Raw genomic sequence first — 13,597 nt, 5'->3', positions numbered from 1 at the left:
CTCCCTCTCCTCTTCCTCCCTCTCTCTTTTTAATTGAGGTATAATTTATATACTATAGAATAGGTAAGTGTTAGTTATACAGTTTAAAAATATTTTTGGTGAGTAATCATTAAAAGTTCAGGATATAGACAAATCTAGTAACCTGATGCTTTCCTTGTGTCTGCTCCCACAGTCACTACCCCTACCTGCATCAAAAGGTAAACACTGTTCTGACCTTTATCTTATTTTTAGAAATTAACTTTGCCTAATTTGCACATTTCCTCCTTTGTACCTCTTGTCTTCCCTTCTCATAATTTATTCATTAACGAACAACTACCACGTGTAAATAACTGTACTAAGTGTTGAGAATATAGTGGTAAGTGAGAAAAAAGCCTTCAGTGACTTTAAGGTACTATAATATGGTGGAAGGGGAGCCATTGAAGAATAGTTTACAGTTGTTTGAATATTTAGCGCTTGGAAACAAGACAGAGCTGGAGACAAAAAAAATATCAGTTACCCCTCGAAGGGATGAGATCCCCTAATTTAGGCTTAGGACAGAGGTTGATCAATGGACCATTTAGGTTTGAATAGAGGAAGAAACCCTACAAAGGAAACTGAGAAGTCGTGGTCAGAGAGACAGGGTTAAATAGGAAGGAGTGATGAATAGTGGAATGCTGTTATCAAGTAAGCTAGAGCCCATACATTATTTGCTAGAAGGATGTCATGTGTAACTTTAATAAGAATAGTTTTGGAAGAGTAGTGAGGCTGGATTAAAGTACGTTGGATTATGAATGGCCAGGAAAGTAAGCCAGGAAAAAAATGACAGTAATATTCAGTAAGGTTTGGCTTTGATTGAGAAAGAGATATAGATGAAGAGACAAGTTGTGGGCTTAAGATGTAAGAGATGTTTAAGTGCGAATGTGAAAGAGGCGTTAGGAAAAGAAATTAGATGGAGTGTAATCCAGGTCTCTGAGAAAGCTAGAGGGATGGAATCCAGAGCCCAGATGACCTAATTGATACATGGAGGCGCTCTTAACTTACCAAAAAAAAAAACAGGAAAAAAAAAAAGAAAAAGAGGTATAAATCTATAAAGTCAGTTTTATAGATTTGGTGAAAGAAGGTTGGATTCTGATAGTTGACTTCTGCTTTCTTTGTGAAATACATGTGACATTAGGGGGACAAGGTGAAATCTGAGTGATAGGGAGAATATTGAAAATCATCACTGTGGAGAGTAAAGGTGAACAGAATAGGGAAACAGTCTTGCCAGGTAAAGTTAGGTCAATTTGGGAATAGCAGTTATGAATTCTTAGTTTTATCAACCAGTTATGAATGATTTGTACAATCAGAATTCTGGGTATAGGCAAGTTTAGAGTAGGATCATGCAGAGTTGGATTTTGGTAGATGAAATGACTAAAGGAAGTATGAATAGTCAAAGTGATGGGGCATAAAATCTAAACTGTGTGTGGTTTCTGGCTAGGCAAAAATTAGAACAACCAGTGGACTGCAAGTCTAATTGTGATCAAAAGATACAGTGAGGTACTGGAGTACGCTGGAAGGCTAAGTAAGAGGCTGTAATCAGAGAAGGCTGTACGTGCAAGGATTTAAGGATGGTAGCGATACTAAGATCTAAACTGTGGCCAGAATGGAAAAGACATCTTTGAGGGTGGTGAAATCAGTGAGCTGAGAGGCCAGAGTTACTTGGCATTGATTCTGTTCTCTTAAACACATTTTCAAGTCTTCCAAGTGTTGTAAACAAACCAAGATGACAAAACTTCTTTCAGTCTTTATTCTGTTCCTACCTTATTTCCTCAGTGTTTTAGCTGTTGTTTTACTTTCCTCTTTCCTTTTAAAGCCAAACTTATTTAGTCTCATTATTTGATAAGCTCTTTTGTTAAATCAAATTATGTGAAACAATCTTGATCTTTCTTGATCTTTCTTTCACTGAATTACCTTGCTGCTTCTCTTCCTAACGTGGACAGTTCTTTTTATTTGTTATTGTTTATTTTTACCCCGTACTGTCACTGGTTCTTCTTCTTTTGCCCCCTACTAAAATGTCAGGAAATCCCAGGTACTGGCCTTGATTCTCTTTTATTGCTGTATTAAAGACTCTCTCAGTAATCTCATCCACACATTTGTCTACAACCACAACCTAGATCTCTGCTTCCAAATCCTTGACTACATTTCCAACTACCTACTGTCAATTAACTATTACTTGATCCTTGAGTTTAATATACTCAAAACGAAATTCATTGTATTTACTTCACTCTTGCTTCTTCCAAAACAAGACTAAACACAACTTTTGAGTCTTGATTAATAGATCCTTTCCATCCTGACTTCATAGCTAGAAACCTATCGATATCTTTGAGTTTTTTCTCATAATGATAGAAACCTTGAATCTGGCCTAACATCACTTATACCACAGCTAGGTATATTCTTTCTTGCTTGGTTCTTTTAAGATTCATTTTAGCTTTCCCAATGTTGCTGTAATCACCTTCCTTAAAATCAAAGCTCTTGTTAGACCCTGCTTGAAAATTTCTACTGATGCTCTACTTCTTATGGAATAAAACCCAAATACAAGGCAAATACAGTTTTTGAGAATCTGGTCTCCTTCATCTAAATCTATCTACATATCTACTTACAACCTTTTCCCCAACCCTTTTGGCGCATGCATTTTTCATTGATAGCTTGTGTTTGTATATTACACAGTGTTTGTCTTTGTATATATATTTTTTCTATTCTCTTCATTTTCTTCCCCTGCCCCCCAAAAACAAAATTAATAAAGATTGTAAACCATTGATGAAGGAAATTAAAGAAGACTTTAAAAAATGGAAAGATATTCCATGCTCTTGGATTGGAAGAATCAATATTGTTAAAATGGTCACACTGCCCAAGGGAATCTACAGATTTAATGCAATCCCTATCAAATTACCCAGGACATATTTCACAGAACTAGAACAAATCATAATAAAATTTATATGGAACCATCAAAGACCTAGAATTGCCAAAGCATTACTGAAGAGAAAGAAAGAGGCTGGAGGAATAACTCCCAGACTTCAGACAATACTATAGAGCTACAGTCATCAAGACAGCATGGTATTGGTACCAAAACAGACATATAGACCAATGGAACAGAATAGAGAGCCCAGAAATGAACCCACAAACTTTTGGTCAACTCATCTTCGACAAAGGAGGCAAGAATATACAATGGAATAAAGACAGTCTCTTCAGCAAATGGTGTTGGGAAAACTGGACAGCAGCATGTAAAACAATGAAGCTAGAACACTCCCTTACACCATATACAAAAATCAACTCAAAATGGATTAAAGACTTAAACATAAGACAAGATACAATAAACCTCCTAGAGGAAAACATAGGCAAAACTATCTGACATACATCTCAAAAATTTTCTCCTAGAAGAAATAAAAGCAAGAATAAACAAATGGGACCTAATGAAACTTATAAGCTTCTGCACAGCAAAGGAAACCAGAAGTAAAACAAGAAGAAAACCTACGGAATGGGAGAAAATTTTTGCAAGTGAAACCGACAAAGGCTTGATCTCCAGAATATATAAGCAGCTCATACGACTCAATAAGAAAAAAATAAACAACCCAATCCAAAAATGGGCAGAAGACCTAAACAAGCAATTCTCCAAGGAAGACATACAAATGATCAAAAAGCACATGAAAAAATGCTCCATATCACTAATTATCAGAGAAATGCAAATCAAAACTACAATGAGGTATCACCTTACACCAGTCAGAATGGCCGTCATTCAAAAATCCACAAATGACAAATGCTGGAGAGGCTGTGGAGAAAGGGGAACCCTCCTACACTGCTGGTGGGAATGCAGTTTGGTGCAGCCACTATGGAAAACAGTGTGGAGATTCCTCAAAAGACTAGGAATAGACTTACCATATGACCCAGGAATCCCACTCCTGGGCTTGTATCCAGAAGGAAATCTACTTCAGGATGACACCTGCACCCCAATGTTCATAGCAGCACTATTTACAATAGCCAAAACATGGAAACAGCCTAAATGTCCATCAACAGGTGACTGGATAAAGAAGATGTGGTATATTTATACAGTGGAATACTACTGAGCCATAAAAACCGACAACATAACACCATTTGCAGCAACATGGATGCTCCTAGAGAATGTCATTCTAAGTGAAGTAAGCCAGAAAGAGAAAGAAAAATACCATATGAGATCGCTCATATGTGGAATCTAGAAAACAAAAAACAAAAACAATCAGACAAACAAAAACAAAGCCTAAATACATGACAGAAATAGACTCATGGACAGAGAATACAGACTTGTGTTTACCAGGGGGGCAGAGGGTGGGAAGGGATAGACTGGGATTTCAAAATTGTAGAATAGATAAACAAGATTACACTGTATAGCACAGGGAAATATCCACAAAATGTTATGATAAATCACAGAGAAAAAAATGTGACAATGAGTGTGTATATGTCCATGAATGACTGAAAAATTGTGCTGAACACTGAAATTTGACACAACATTGTAAAATGATTATAAATCAATAAAAAATGTTTAAAAAAAATTAATAAAGATTGCCCCTTTAGGACCTCTTCAGTCATACAGAAATAGGAGCTTTCCTATTTTCCCTCAGAAGCCAAGTTGGTCATCTTGTCCTGTGTACTTTATTTAGTTCTTTAAAAACTAGCAGTGTAATATTTGTATCTGTTTCTTTCACTAGATAGTTTCTTATGGGCAGGATGTTCAAATGTCCTTAGTATTTGTGCCAGTGGTTCATAATAGGTACACTATAATAAATGATGAATAAATGAATAAATAGTATTTAGAACATTGAAATGTGTAAACTTCTGGTAATGTTATAAAATGAATGATGTAATAAAGTACATTTTTTCCTTCCCTAAAACAAAGTGAGGGGTAGAAGTTATTTTGTAAGTATAATGCCTTAAAAAGTAATCTAGAAGTCTAGGTTGAAATGTGGATATTAGAAACTAACAGGTAAGAGGTTTAATGATTGAGTAGATGACTGGGAGCTATCTGTTTCATTAATGCATTCAGCCTTAGGTATTGAGTGTGTATTTGAACTATGTGCATGGAACTATATTTTTTTGTTTGTTTCCTTTTCTGTTATGTATTTTAAGTTTTTTGCCTAAGTTTCTACTTTGCTTGTATAAGGAATTCTTAATATATTTAGAATACTAGTCTTTTGTTTAGCTGTATGTGTTGTGAAACTTTATTTTATTGCAGAGATTCACAAACTTTCTCAGTGCCCTTTAGCTTGTAGTGTCTCAGTAAGATTGTTTTACACTGCTCCCTAGACCAAAAAGAATACTTAATAGTATTAGTCACTATTTGTTAACAGCAACTTAGTGGCCACTTGAAAAGAAAAAAACCCCACTAATTTAAAAGGAAAATATTTTTGTTTAATTGTTAATCACAGTTACTATTAGGATGCATGTACCATTCAGACAGTTTACAGTTTCTCACATGTGGAATCACACTGCACATCATCCTCATTTCTTATTTTACATGGTTTTTTGGGAAAGGTGTTTAGTTTTTATTACAGCAACTACTGGCAAACCAGCTTCTCAAAGAAGTGATATTATTGAAAGGAATGTGGTGTAATCTGGTGTTGAACTGATTTTAAGTATCACCAAACTTCCTTGGAAAATTTAAAATATTTGTGATGTATTTGTGAATTTGCTGTACTACCCTGGAGCTCAGTTTTGGAAACATAGTTCTATACAAATCTTAAAAAATTTTACCTACTTGATTTATGATTATTCTTGCTGTATACTCACCAACCATATACTTGCTGTATACTTTCCAATTTTTTTTATGTATTAGACACACAACAGACATTTGTGAAAGAACTAGTAAATCAAAAATTAAGGAAATTGTCATAACTTACAATTTAACAGGCTAAATTTTAATGGACTACATTTCCCATTATTACAAAATTTTCAGAAATCTGGAAGGACTGGTACAATGACTTTCATCTAGATTGAACAATTTTTAAACATTTTAATATATTCACATTGTTTTTTAATTGAAATATCTGAAAATATGTTGTAGACATAATTTCCTTTATCTCTAAGTAAAGTATGCATCTTCTAATGATCTGCATGTCATTATCACACCTAAGAAATGGTATCCTCATCTAATATTCACTAATGATCTAATATTTCCTGTTTTTTGATAGTTTCATTTACTTTGGATTAATGAGATTTAATTTGTGTTTTGTTTTTTGTTTTAATAGTGGCCAATCCGCCATGGTATAGTTGAAGATTGGGACTTGATGGAAAGGTTTATGGAACAAGTGATCTTTAAATATTTAAGGGCAGAACCTGAAGACCATTATTTTCTTTTGGTAAGTACAAATTATAATTTCACTAAGGAACTTTTTGAAGAAACTTAATGAGAATGTTTTCATTACATCTGTACTCACTAGGATGTAGTTTATTTATTAAATTGTCATATGTCTAAAAGACTTTGTTAGAACGCTGTGTCATCTTTAGTATCTTTAATAGAAAGTTTCAGGAAAAGTTGGAAACATGGCACTTTCCTTTTTTTCCCCAGTAGCTAGCCTGATTATTACTTCATTTATAACATTTATAATTATTTCTTGATAACAAAATACAGTTTAATTTAATTTTAAACATTTTTCTTATTTTTAACCAAAGCAGTGCATGTTCATAACTTTAAAAAACCAAGTGCTGTAAGATTTAAATTAAAAAAAAGCACTCTTCTTCCTCTGTTCTCCCTACCCTTGAACCCTTGATTTCCCAAAGGCAGACACTTTAAATTTTTAAGTTTTTACTGATAGTTATCTCATGTATTTCTTGTTTTTGTTTTTGTTTTAATATTAGGCACTATCTATTAACTTCCTAGTAGGAAAGATGTGTATTTTGTTCCTTTACTTTTATCTCCCTCCTTAACAACAGAATCCTTGTCTTCTCCCTCTTTCTGTGATATAGTTATATCATAATTTTGGGTTAAACCAGTATTTTATATTTTATTATGGCGATTGTGAATATTGTTTATGGCTGGACCATAAACTTTATGTTTGCAGTGACTACCCCATATGCCCGCAACCTAGACTCCGCAGTTAATTTTACTGTCATTGTTTCATGACATCTATCACTTCCATCTTATTTTATTAATCACTTCAAAATGAGTTGCAGATGGAGTCATTTCACCCCTGAATGCTTTAGCATGCATTATCATCAGTTGTAATTCATTATTGTGTACAATTTTTTCCTTTTGTATAAAATTTACATTCTATAAAATGCACACATCTTAACCCTACCATTTTATGGGTTTTGACCAGGTGTTGGCAAACTTTGTCTAAAGCTAGATAGGAAATATTTTCGGCTTCGTGGACTATAAGGTCTCTGTTGAAGCTACTTAGCTCTGCTGTTGTAGTAGGAAGGCAGCCATAGACAATACTTAAATGAGTGGCTATGACTGTGTTCCAATAAAACTGTATCAACAAAAACAAGTAGTGGATCAGATTTGGCCTGCAGGATGCATGATGTAGTTTGCCCATCCCCTAGTTTTGACAGATGCATACATCTCAGTAACTTAAACCCTTATCAAGATATGGAACATTACCGTTAACCTAGAAAGTTATCTCATGCCCTTTTATCCTTGTCCCATGCCCTGGAGGCAATCCCTGTTCTGATTGTTTCCAGCACAAATATATTTTGCTTATATCTCAGTTTCATATAAATGGAATTGTACAAGATGTGGTCTTTATTAAGACTTTGCTCACCATAATCTTGAGATTCATCCATGTTGTTGCATGTATAAATAATTTGTTGCTTTCTGTTGCTGGGCTGTATTCCATTGTGTGAATATGCCTCACTGTCCATTTTCCTTTTGATCATCTAGGCTGTTTCAGGTTTTGACTACTGTGAATATTTTGGCTTTTGTAAACATTCTTATATAAGCCTTTTTGTGGACATGTTTTCCTTTCTCTTGTGTGAATACCTAAATTTGGATTTGCTGTGTCATAGGGTAGATGTATGGTTGATTTTAAAGGAAGCGTTCAGAGCTTTTTCCAAGGGGGTTGTACCTTTTTGTACACCCACCAACAATATGTTAGTGATCTGGTTACTCTGAGAATCTATCCAACATTTGATGTGTCAGTCTTTTTAATTTTAGACATACTGGTAGGTGTGTAAGTTTCTTCTTTTGGTTTTAATTTGCATTTTTCTGATGATGTTGAGTACTTTTCATGTGCTTATTAGCTGTTTGTATATTTTCCTTATGAATTCTTCTGATTATATTTTATTTTGTGTAGAATTTCAAGCTTTAATAATTTACATGATTTAGATACTCCTAAGACATCAGAGAAACATGAAGGCGAGGATTTCAAGTGTTGTTCCTTAGCTCCTTTCTTGCCTCATTAGGATGTGTTCTGATCCAGACTTAACCCACAGGTTCCTCAGTGATGTATGCAGTCACATAACTTAAACTGAAGGAGACTGTAAACATCTCCATTTTCTACTCAAGCAGTTATATAACTTACAACATTTTCCAGAAAGCTATTCCGTAAATTTGTAGAATCTTGAATTATTTACTGTAATTGTAGACAGAGCAGATGCATCTTTTTTTTTTTACATTTTTTATTGATTCATAATCATTTTACAGTGTTGTGTCAAATTCCAGTGTTCAGCACAATTTTTCAGTCATTCATGGACATATACACACTCATTGTCACATTTTTTTCTCTGTGATTTATCATAACATTTTGTGTATATTTCCCTGTGCTATACAGTGTAATCTTGTGTATCTATTCTACAATTTTGAAATCCCAGTCTATCCAGATGTATCTTGATAAAAATATTATATAGATGAAGATTCTTCCACTAGCAAATACCATTGGTATGTTTGTCTGGAGGTCTGTCCTTACCAAGTTTACAAGGTGATTTATATCTCCTCTCTTCCCTTTTTCAGTGTTTAATCCTTATGAGTAGTATGGCATAGGAATTCAGTTTCTTTTCTTTTTTTATGTGAATAACTATTGTTTTCATATATGTATAGATCTGTTTGACTTCTCCACAGTTTTTCTTTGCTCTGTGTGTCTATCTTTGTACCTCTGAGATTAATGACTTTTAAATACAATGTTTGAAATAAATTATTTGTCACTTAAAAATTGTCTATAGTTTTCAAAATAATTTGATATTGTCTATTTAAAATGTTATTAATTTAATAGACTGAACCTCCACTGAATACTCCAGAAAACAGGGAATATACTGCTGAAATAATGTTTGAGTCCTTCAATGTTCCAGGCTTGTACATTGCTGTACAGGTAAGCCAGTTTGTAAGTCAAGATAAGGTTGACTCTTAAAATTTCAGTCTGGTTTAATTCATTCTTAAAATAAATGTGTATTTTTCTTAACCTCCACCCATATTATAGTTCTCTACTGAATTGATAATTTAGAAATCATCTTAGAGGAATGAAGTTATTTAGTCAGTAAAAGAGAAATGTTAAAGGAAGTGAGTTAATGGTTTTTGGATAATTCAAGGCCTTTCATAGGGCAAAACTAAGGGAACTAGAATTTATTGAGAGTTTACTCCATGTCAGGAACTTTATATACACATTCATTTACCCTTGTAATATTCATTGTGTTCTTTTTTTGTAGTCTGTTTTGAATGACTTAACCACTGTGTATATTTGACCACCATCTCCTTTGTTCCCCTCTGTATCCTGTATGTCACAAATCCCTGTAATAATTTTATTGCACTTAATTTGTATATATGTATATGTGTATCAAACAGCTTCTCTTCCACTCCTTAGGATCAGAGCTTACTTCTTGTTTTTCAACCCTATAGCAAATGTGAAAACTGGCATATCACAAATGCTTAACTGGTATATGAACTGTTGTGTAGTTCTGTTATTAGCCCACAATGATTATGATATGATCCTGTGTTAAATTAAGAGGATGGCCTAGATATGTTTCTAGGTCCCTTTCAGCTATTATATTGCAAGTAGATAAAATAAAGCCAGCTTAGCTCTGTTTTTAACTATTAGTTATCTTGTTTGAGGCTTGGAGTTGTGTAAAAATTAGTTTTGTGTTTTTTTAAATGACCTGGCTGTGTTAATTTCTTACTTTACAGACTTTTTTGATGAAAAGAATTGTACTTTATTGCCTATGCCAAGGTTTTTCATAGAAAAATTCATTAACTTTGTTTCCCTAATTAAATCATACTGTTTGTAAGTGTACAATGGCCTTTTCTGTGGTTAAATAGCTTGTTACATATTCCTAAATTCTTGTTGCACTTAGAAAATTTGGGGCTAATCTTACAAGAGTTACACTTGTTCATAGCCATCTATGTATTGAATAACTCTGGTGATTGGTGGTTGTGTGTTTCTCTACCTTACTTTCACCTTGCTCTGTAGTTTGTAATGGGCTGGCTCATATAAACATAGTTTAAGTCCTATACTATATTATTGCATATTTAGTTTTCCATTTGTTAGTACCATACTGTCTCATGTTAGTCTTCCATGTTTTTTTTTTTTTTTCGCTATAGCAGAAAAATGGCTCTCACTAAAATATGGAAAGTTTATAAATATGCCCTTAAAAACTAATATAAGCCTTTAAGTTTGTCTTAATATGTTAAGACATAATATAAATGAATTTTGTGTATTTTCTTTCCAAAGATAACTACATTTAAAATTGAATAAAGTCACCAATAAAATATTTTTTTTTCTATTAATTCTTTGTCTTTGTTTTTATTTTTGCTTGTCATACTTCTTTTTGTTCAAGGCCGTTCTTGCCTTAGCTGCATCCTGGACCTCAAGACAAGTAGGAGAACGGACGTTGACTGGTACGGTAATAGACAGTGGAGACGGTGTCACTCATGTTATCCCTGTGGTAAGGAAATTTTAAAATTACTGAACAGGATATCAGTAACACATCTGGCAAAGCTAAATTATATGAATTGATGCCACTTTTCAAAAACTTTAAATACTATAGTTCAAAATTTGCTATAATTTGGCCATTTGTTCAGCTGTATTTGTATTTTGCTCAAATTATTATTAGAATTTTGTAAACAACTTCCAAAAATTTTTTTTCTGTCAGTTTGTACTACAGTTAGAAAGTAATTAGAAAATTTTTAGAAGTAGTTCCTAATTCTTATAGTTAGGAAATGATGAATTGGAGTATCTGGAATGGGAACATATTATGCCTTTCTCTTAAACATGGAATTCTTTTTTCCAGTTTGGGTGTGTTAGCCAGTTGATAGTGTTTCTTATCCTTAGTTAACAGATTTCATACCAGTGCAAAGGTTAACTGCTAAATAACAGTTAGTTGAAAACACATGACCATTAAACACATTAAAAACTTTTAGGAAACTATATTTTTTAATTAAAAAGCTTAAGTTATGATTGTACTTTATGGCTTGTATTTAACCAAGCATATTAAGAAAAATGCATCAGATTGAATTATTTGTGAGAGGTAGCATTTTTCTACCAAGGCTTGTTTTGATTCTTAATGAGAAATCAGATTTTTTATTGTACCTAATAGATGCAAAATGACAACTTAAATTCATACTGATCATTATTAGGTGGGTATATATAGAAAAGTTTATCTTTCAGAATTTTATGTTATGTTGAATCTCATGTAAGGAATGAAGTTATTTTCCACTTTTATTTCTTCATTATTCTTATTCCTATTTTTAATGCATCAGGCAACCTCTGTTGACAATTACATCCTCAGAATGACTACTTTTGGATTAAATGTCATAATTTGTGCCCTTGATGTCATAATAATTTTAGTAATAACTGTCCTTTTTTAAAGTGACATCTTTCTTGAAATATAATTCACATACCATGCAGTTCACTCAGAGTATACAATTCAGTGTATTTTTGATATATTCATAAAATGCATATATTGCTGTAGTCAATTTTAAAACATTTTTATCACTCTAAAAAGAAACCCTGTATCTTTTAGTGTTCACTCTACCCCTGTAACCTTAGCCCCTGGCAGCCACTACTTTCTGTCTCTAAGTAAATGGAGTCAGACACTTTTTTGTGACTGGCCTCTTTCACATAGCCCCATGTTTTCAACATGTTGTAGCATGTATGTAGTACTTCATTTCTTATTATTGCCAAATAATGTTTCATTGTATGGATATTCTCATTTTATTTTATTCCCATTGGGGGGTATTTTAGTATCTCAGAAATTGATGTGTGTTCAATATTTATTTAATGGCTTTTTGTAATTTAGTTGGCCTATTTTTCTTTCCTATATACATATATAATTTTTTTTTTACAAAATGGGGACAGTAATAGTGCTGTAATTATAGAATTGTTTTGAGGATTAAATAATGCATACATGTATGTTGTTTAGAGATACATAAAGATGTTTAAAATTTTCATTTAAAATTCTCATTTAAACCTCAGAATCTATGATGTGGATTATAATGTCCTTTGAGGACTTCCATTTATTCATTTATTAAATTCAAATAAGTGATCACCAAATAATAGGTCATGGGGCTAGGATTTGAACTGATTTTACCTGACTGCAGTCTTCTTAATATCTAAACAACTAAGCAGTAATATCAGTATCTTGATAATGATATTAGAATAGGTAATTTGCAAATAGAAGTTACCAACTTTAAAAAGAAAGAATGAGTTAGTAAGGATATTAAAAATTATTCCTGTTCTTTTCTGCTTTCTTTTGAATTAGTGGAGTATTTTTTATAATTTCATTTTATCTTTATTGATTTATTAGCTATACTGTTAACTTACTATTGTCATTTGTTTTTTGGTGGTTGTTGCTCTAGGGTTTATAGTAAACATCTTTAATTTACAATAATTAACTACAAATAATATTCTACCATTTCATAAATAAGAACCATATAAGCATACTTCTGCTGTCACTCATTTTACTTCTACATGTTGTAAACAAACTCAGTAGTACATTATTAATTTGTTTCATTGTAAGTAGTATATTAGTTTTTCTAGGGCTGCTGTAACAAAGTACCACAGACTGGCGTAGACGATAGAAAATTAATTTTTTTACAGATATGGAGACTAAAAAGTCAGAGATCAGGATGTTTACAGGGCTGTTCCCCACCCACTCTTTGCTTCTAAGGCTTATAGATGAGCTTACTCTCCTTGTGTCTTCATATAGTCTTCCCTCTCTCTGCCCTAATCTCTTCCTCTTTTAAGAACATTAGTCATATCAGATTAAGGCCCACTCTAATCACCTCATTTTAACTTAATCACCTCTTTAAAGACCCTGTCTCCAAATAAAGACACATTCTGAGGTACAGGGTTGGGGTTAGCACTTCAACATAAGAAGTTGTAGAAGGGAAGGGATACAAGTCAGCCTATAATAAATAGTCATCTTTAAAAGAGAATTTGAAAAAGAGATAAAATTCTTCTGTATTTACTCACGTAGCATTTCCAGTGCTCTTTATTCCTTTGTGAAGGTTCAGATTTCCATCTAGCATTATTACTGTTATTATTATTATTTTTGCCTGAATGATGGCCTTTAACATTTTTTATAATGCTGGTCGCTTGCCTGTGAATTCTTTCAACTTATGTTTACATCCTTTGAAAAAGTCTTAGTTTTGTTTTCATTTTTGAAAGTTATTTTTACTTGGTAT

At 32.9% G+C, this 13,597-nt stretch overlaps 1 protein-coding gene across 2 annotated transcripts in view; it reads left to right on the top strand.

The window, feature by feature from the left end:
* The window catches only part of ACTR3 (actin related protein 3), a 49,289-nt gene that overhangs the window by 22,294 nt on the left and 13,398 nt on the right, over positions 1-13,597 (top strand). For both annotated transcript variants that reach the window (XM_006196100.4, XM_072960858.1), the window contains exons 4-6: positions 6,234-6,344; positions 9,195-9,290; positions 10,750-10,857. In XM_006196100.4, the coding sequence (XP_006196162.1) occupies positions 6,234-6,344; positions 9,195-9,290; positions 10,750-10,857 (315 nt within the window). The remainder of the gene's footprint in view (positions 1-6,233; positions 6,345-9,194; positions 9,291-10,749; positions 10,858-13,597) is intronic.

The sequence above is a fragment of the Vicugna pacos genome, chromosome 5, assembly GCF_048564905.1.
Source record: "Vicugna pacos chromosome 5, VicPac4, whole genome shotgun sequence".
Taxonomy (NCBI): domain Eukaryota; kingdom Metazoa; phylum Chordata; class Mammalia; order Artiodactyla; family Camelidae; genus Vicugna; species Vicugna pacos.
The sequence above is the reverse complement of the archived record's forward strand: the minus strand, read 5'-3'. Positions and strand labels throughout refer to the sequence as shown.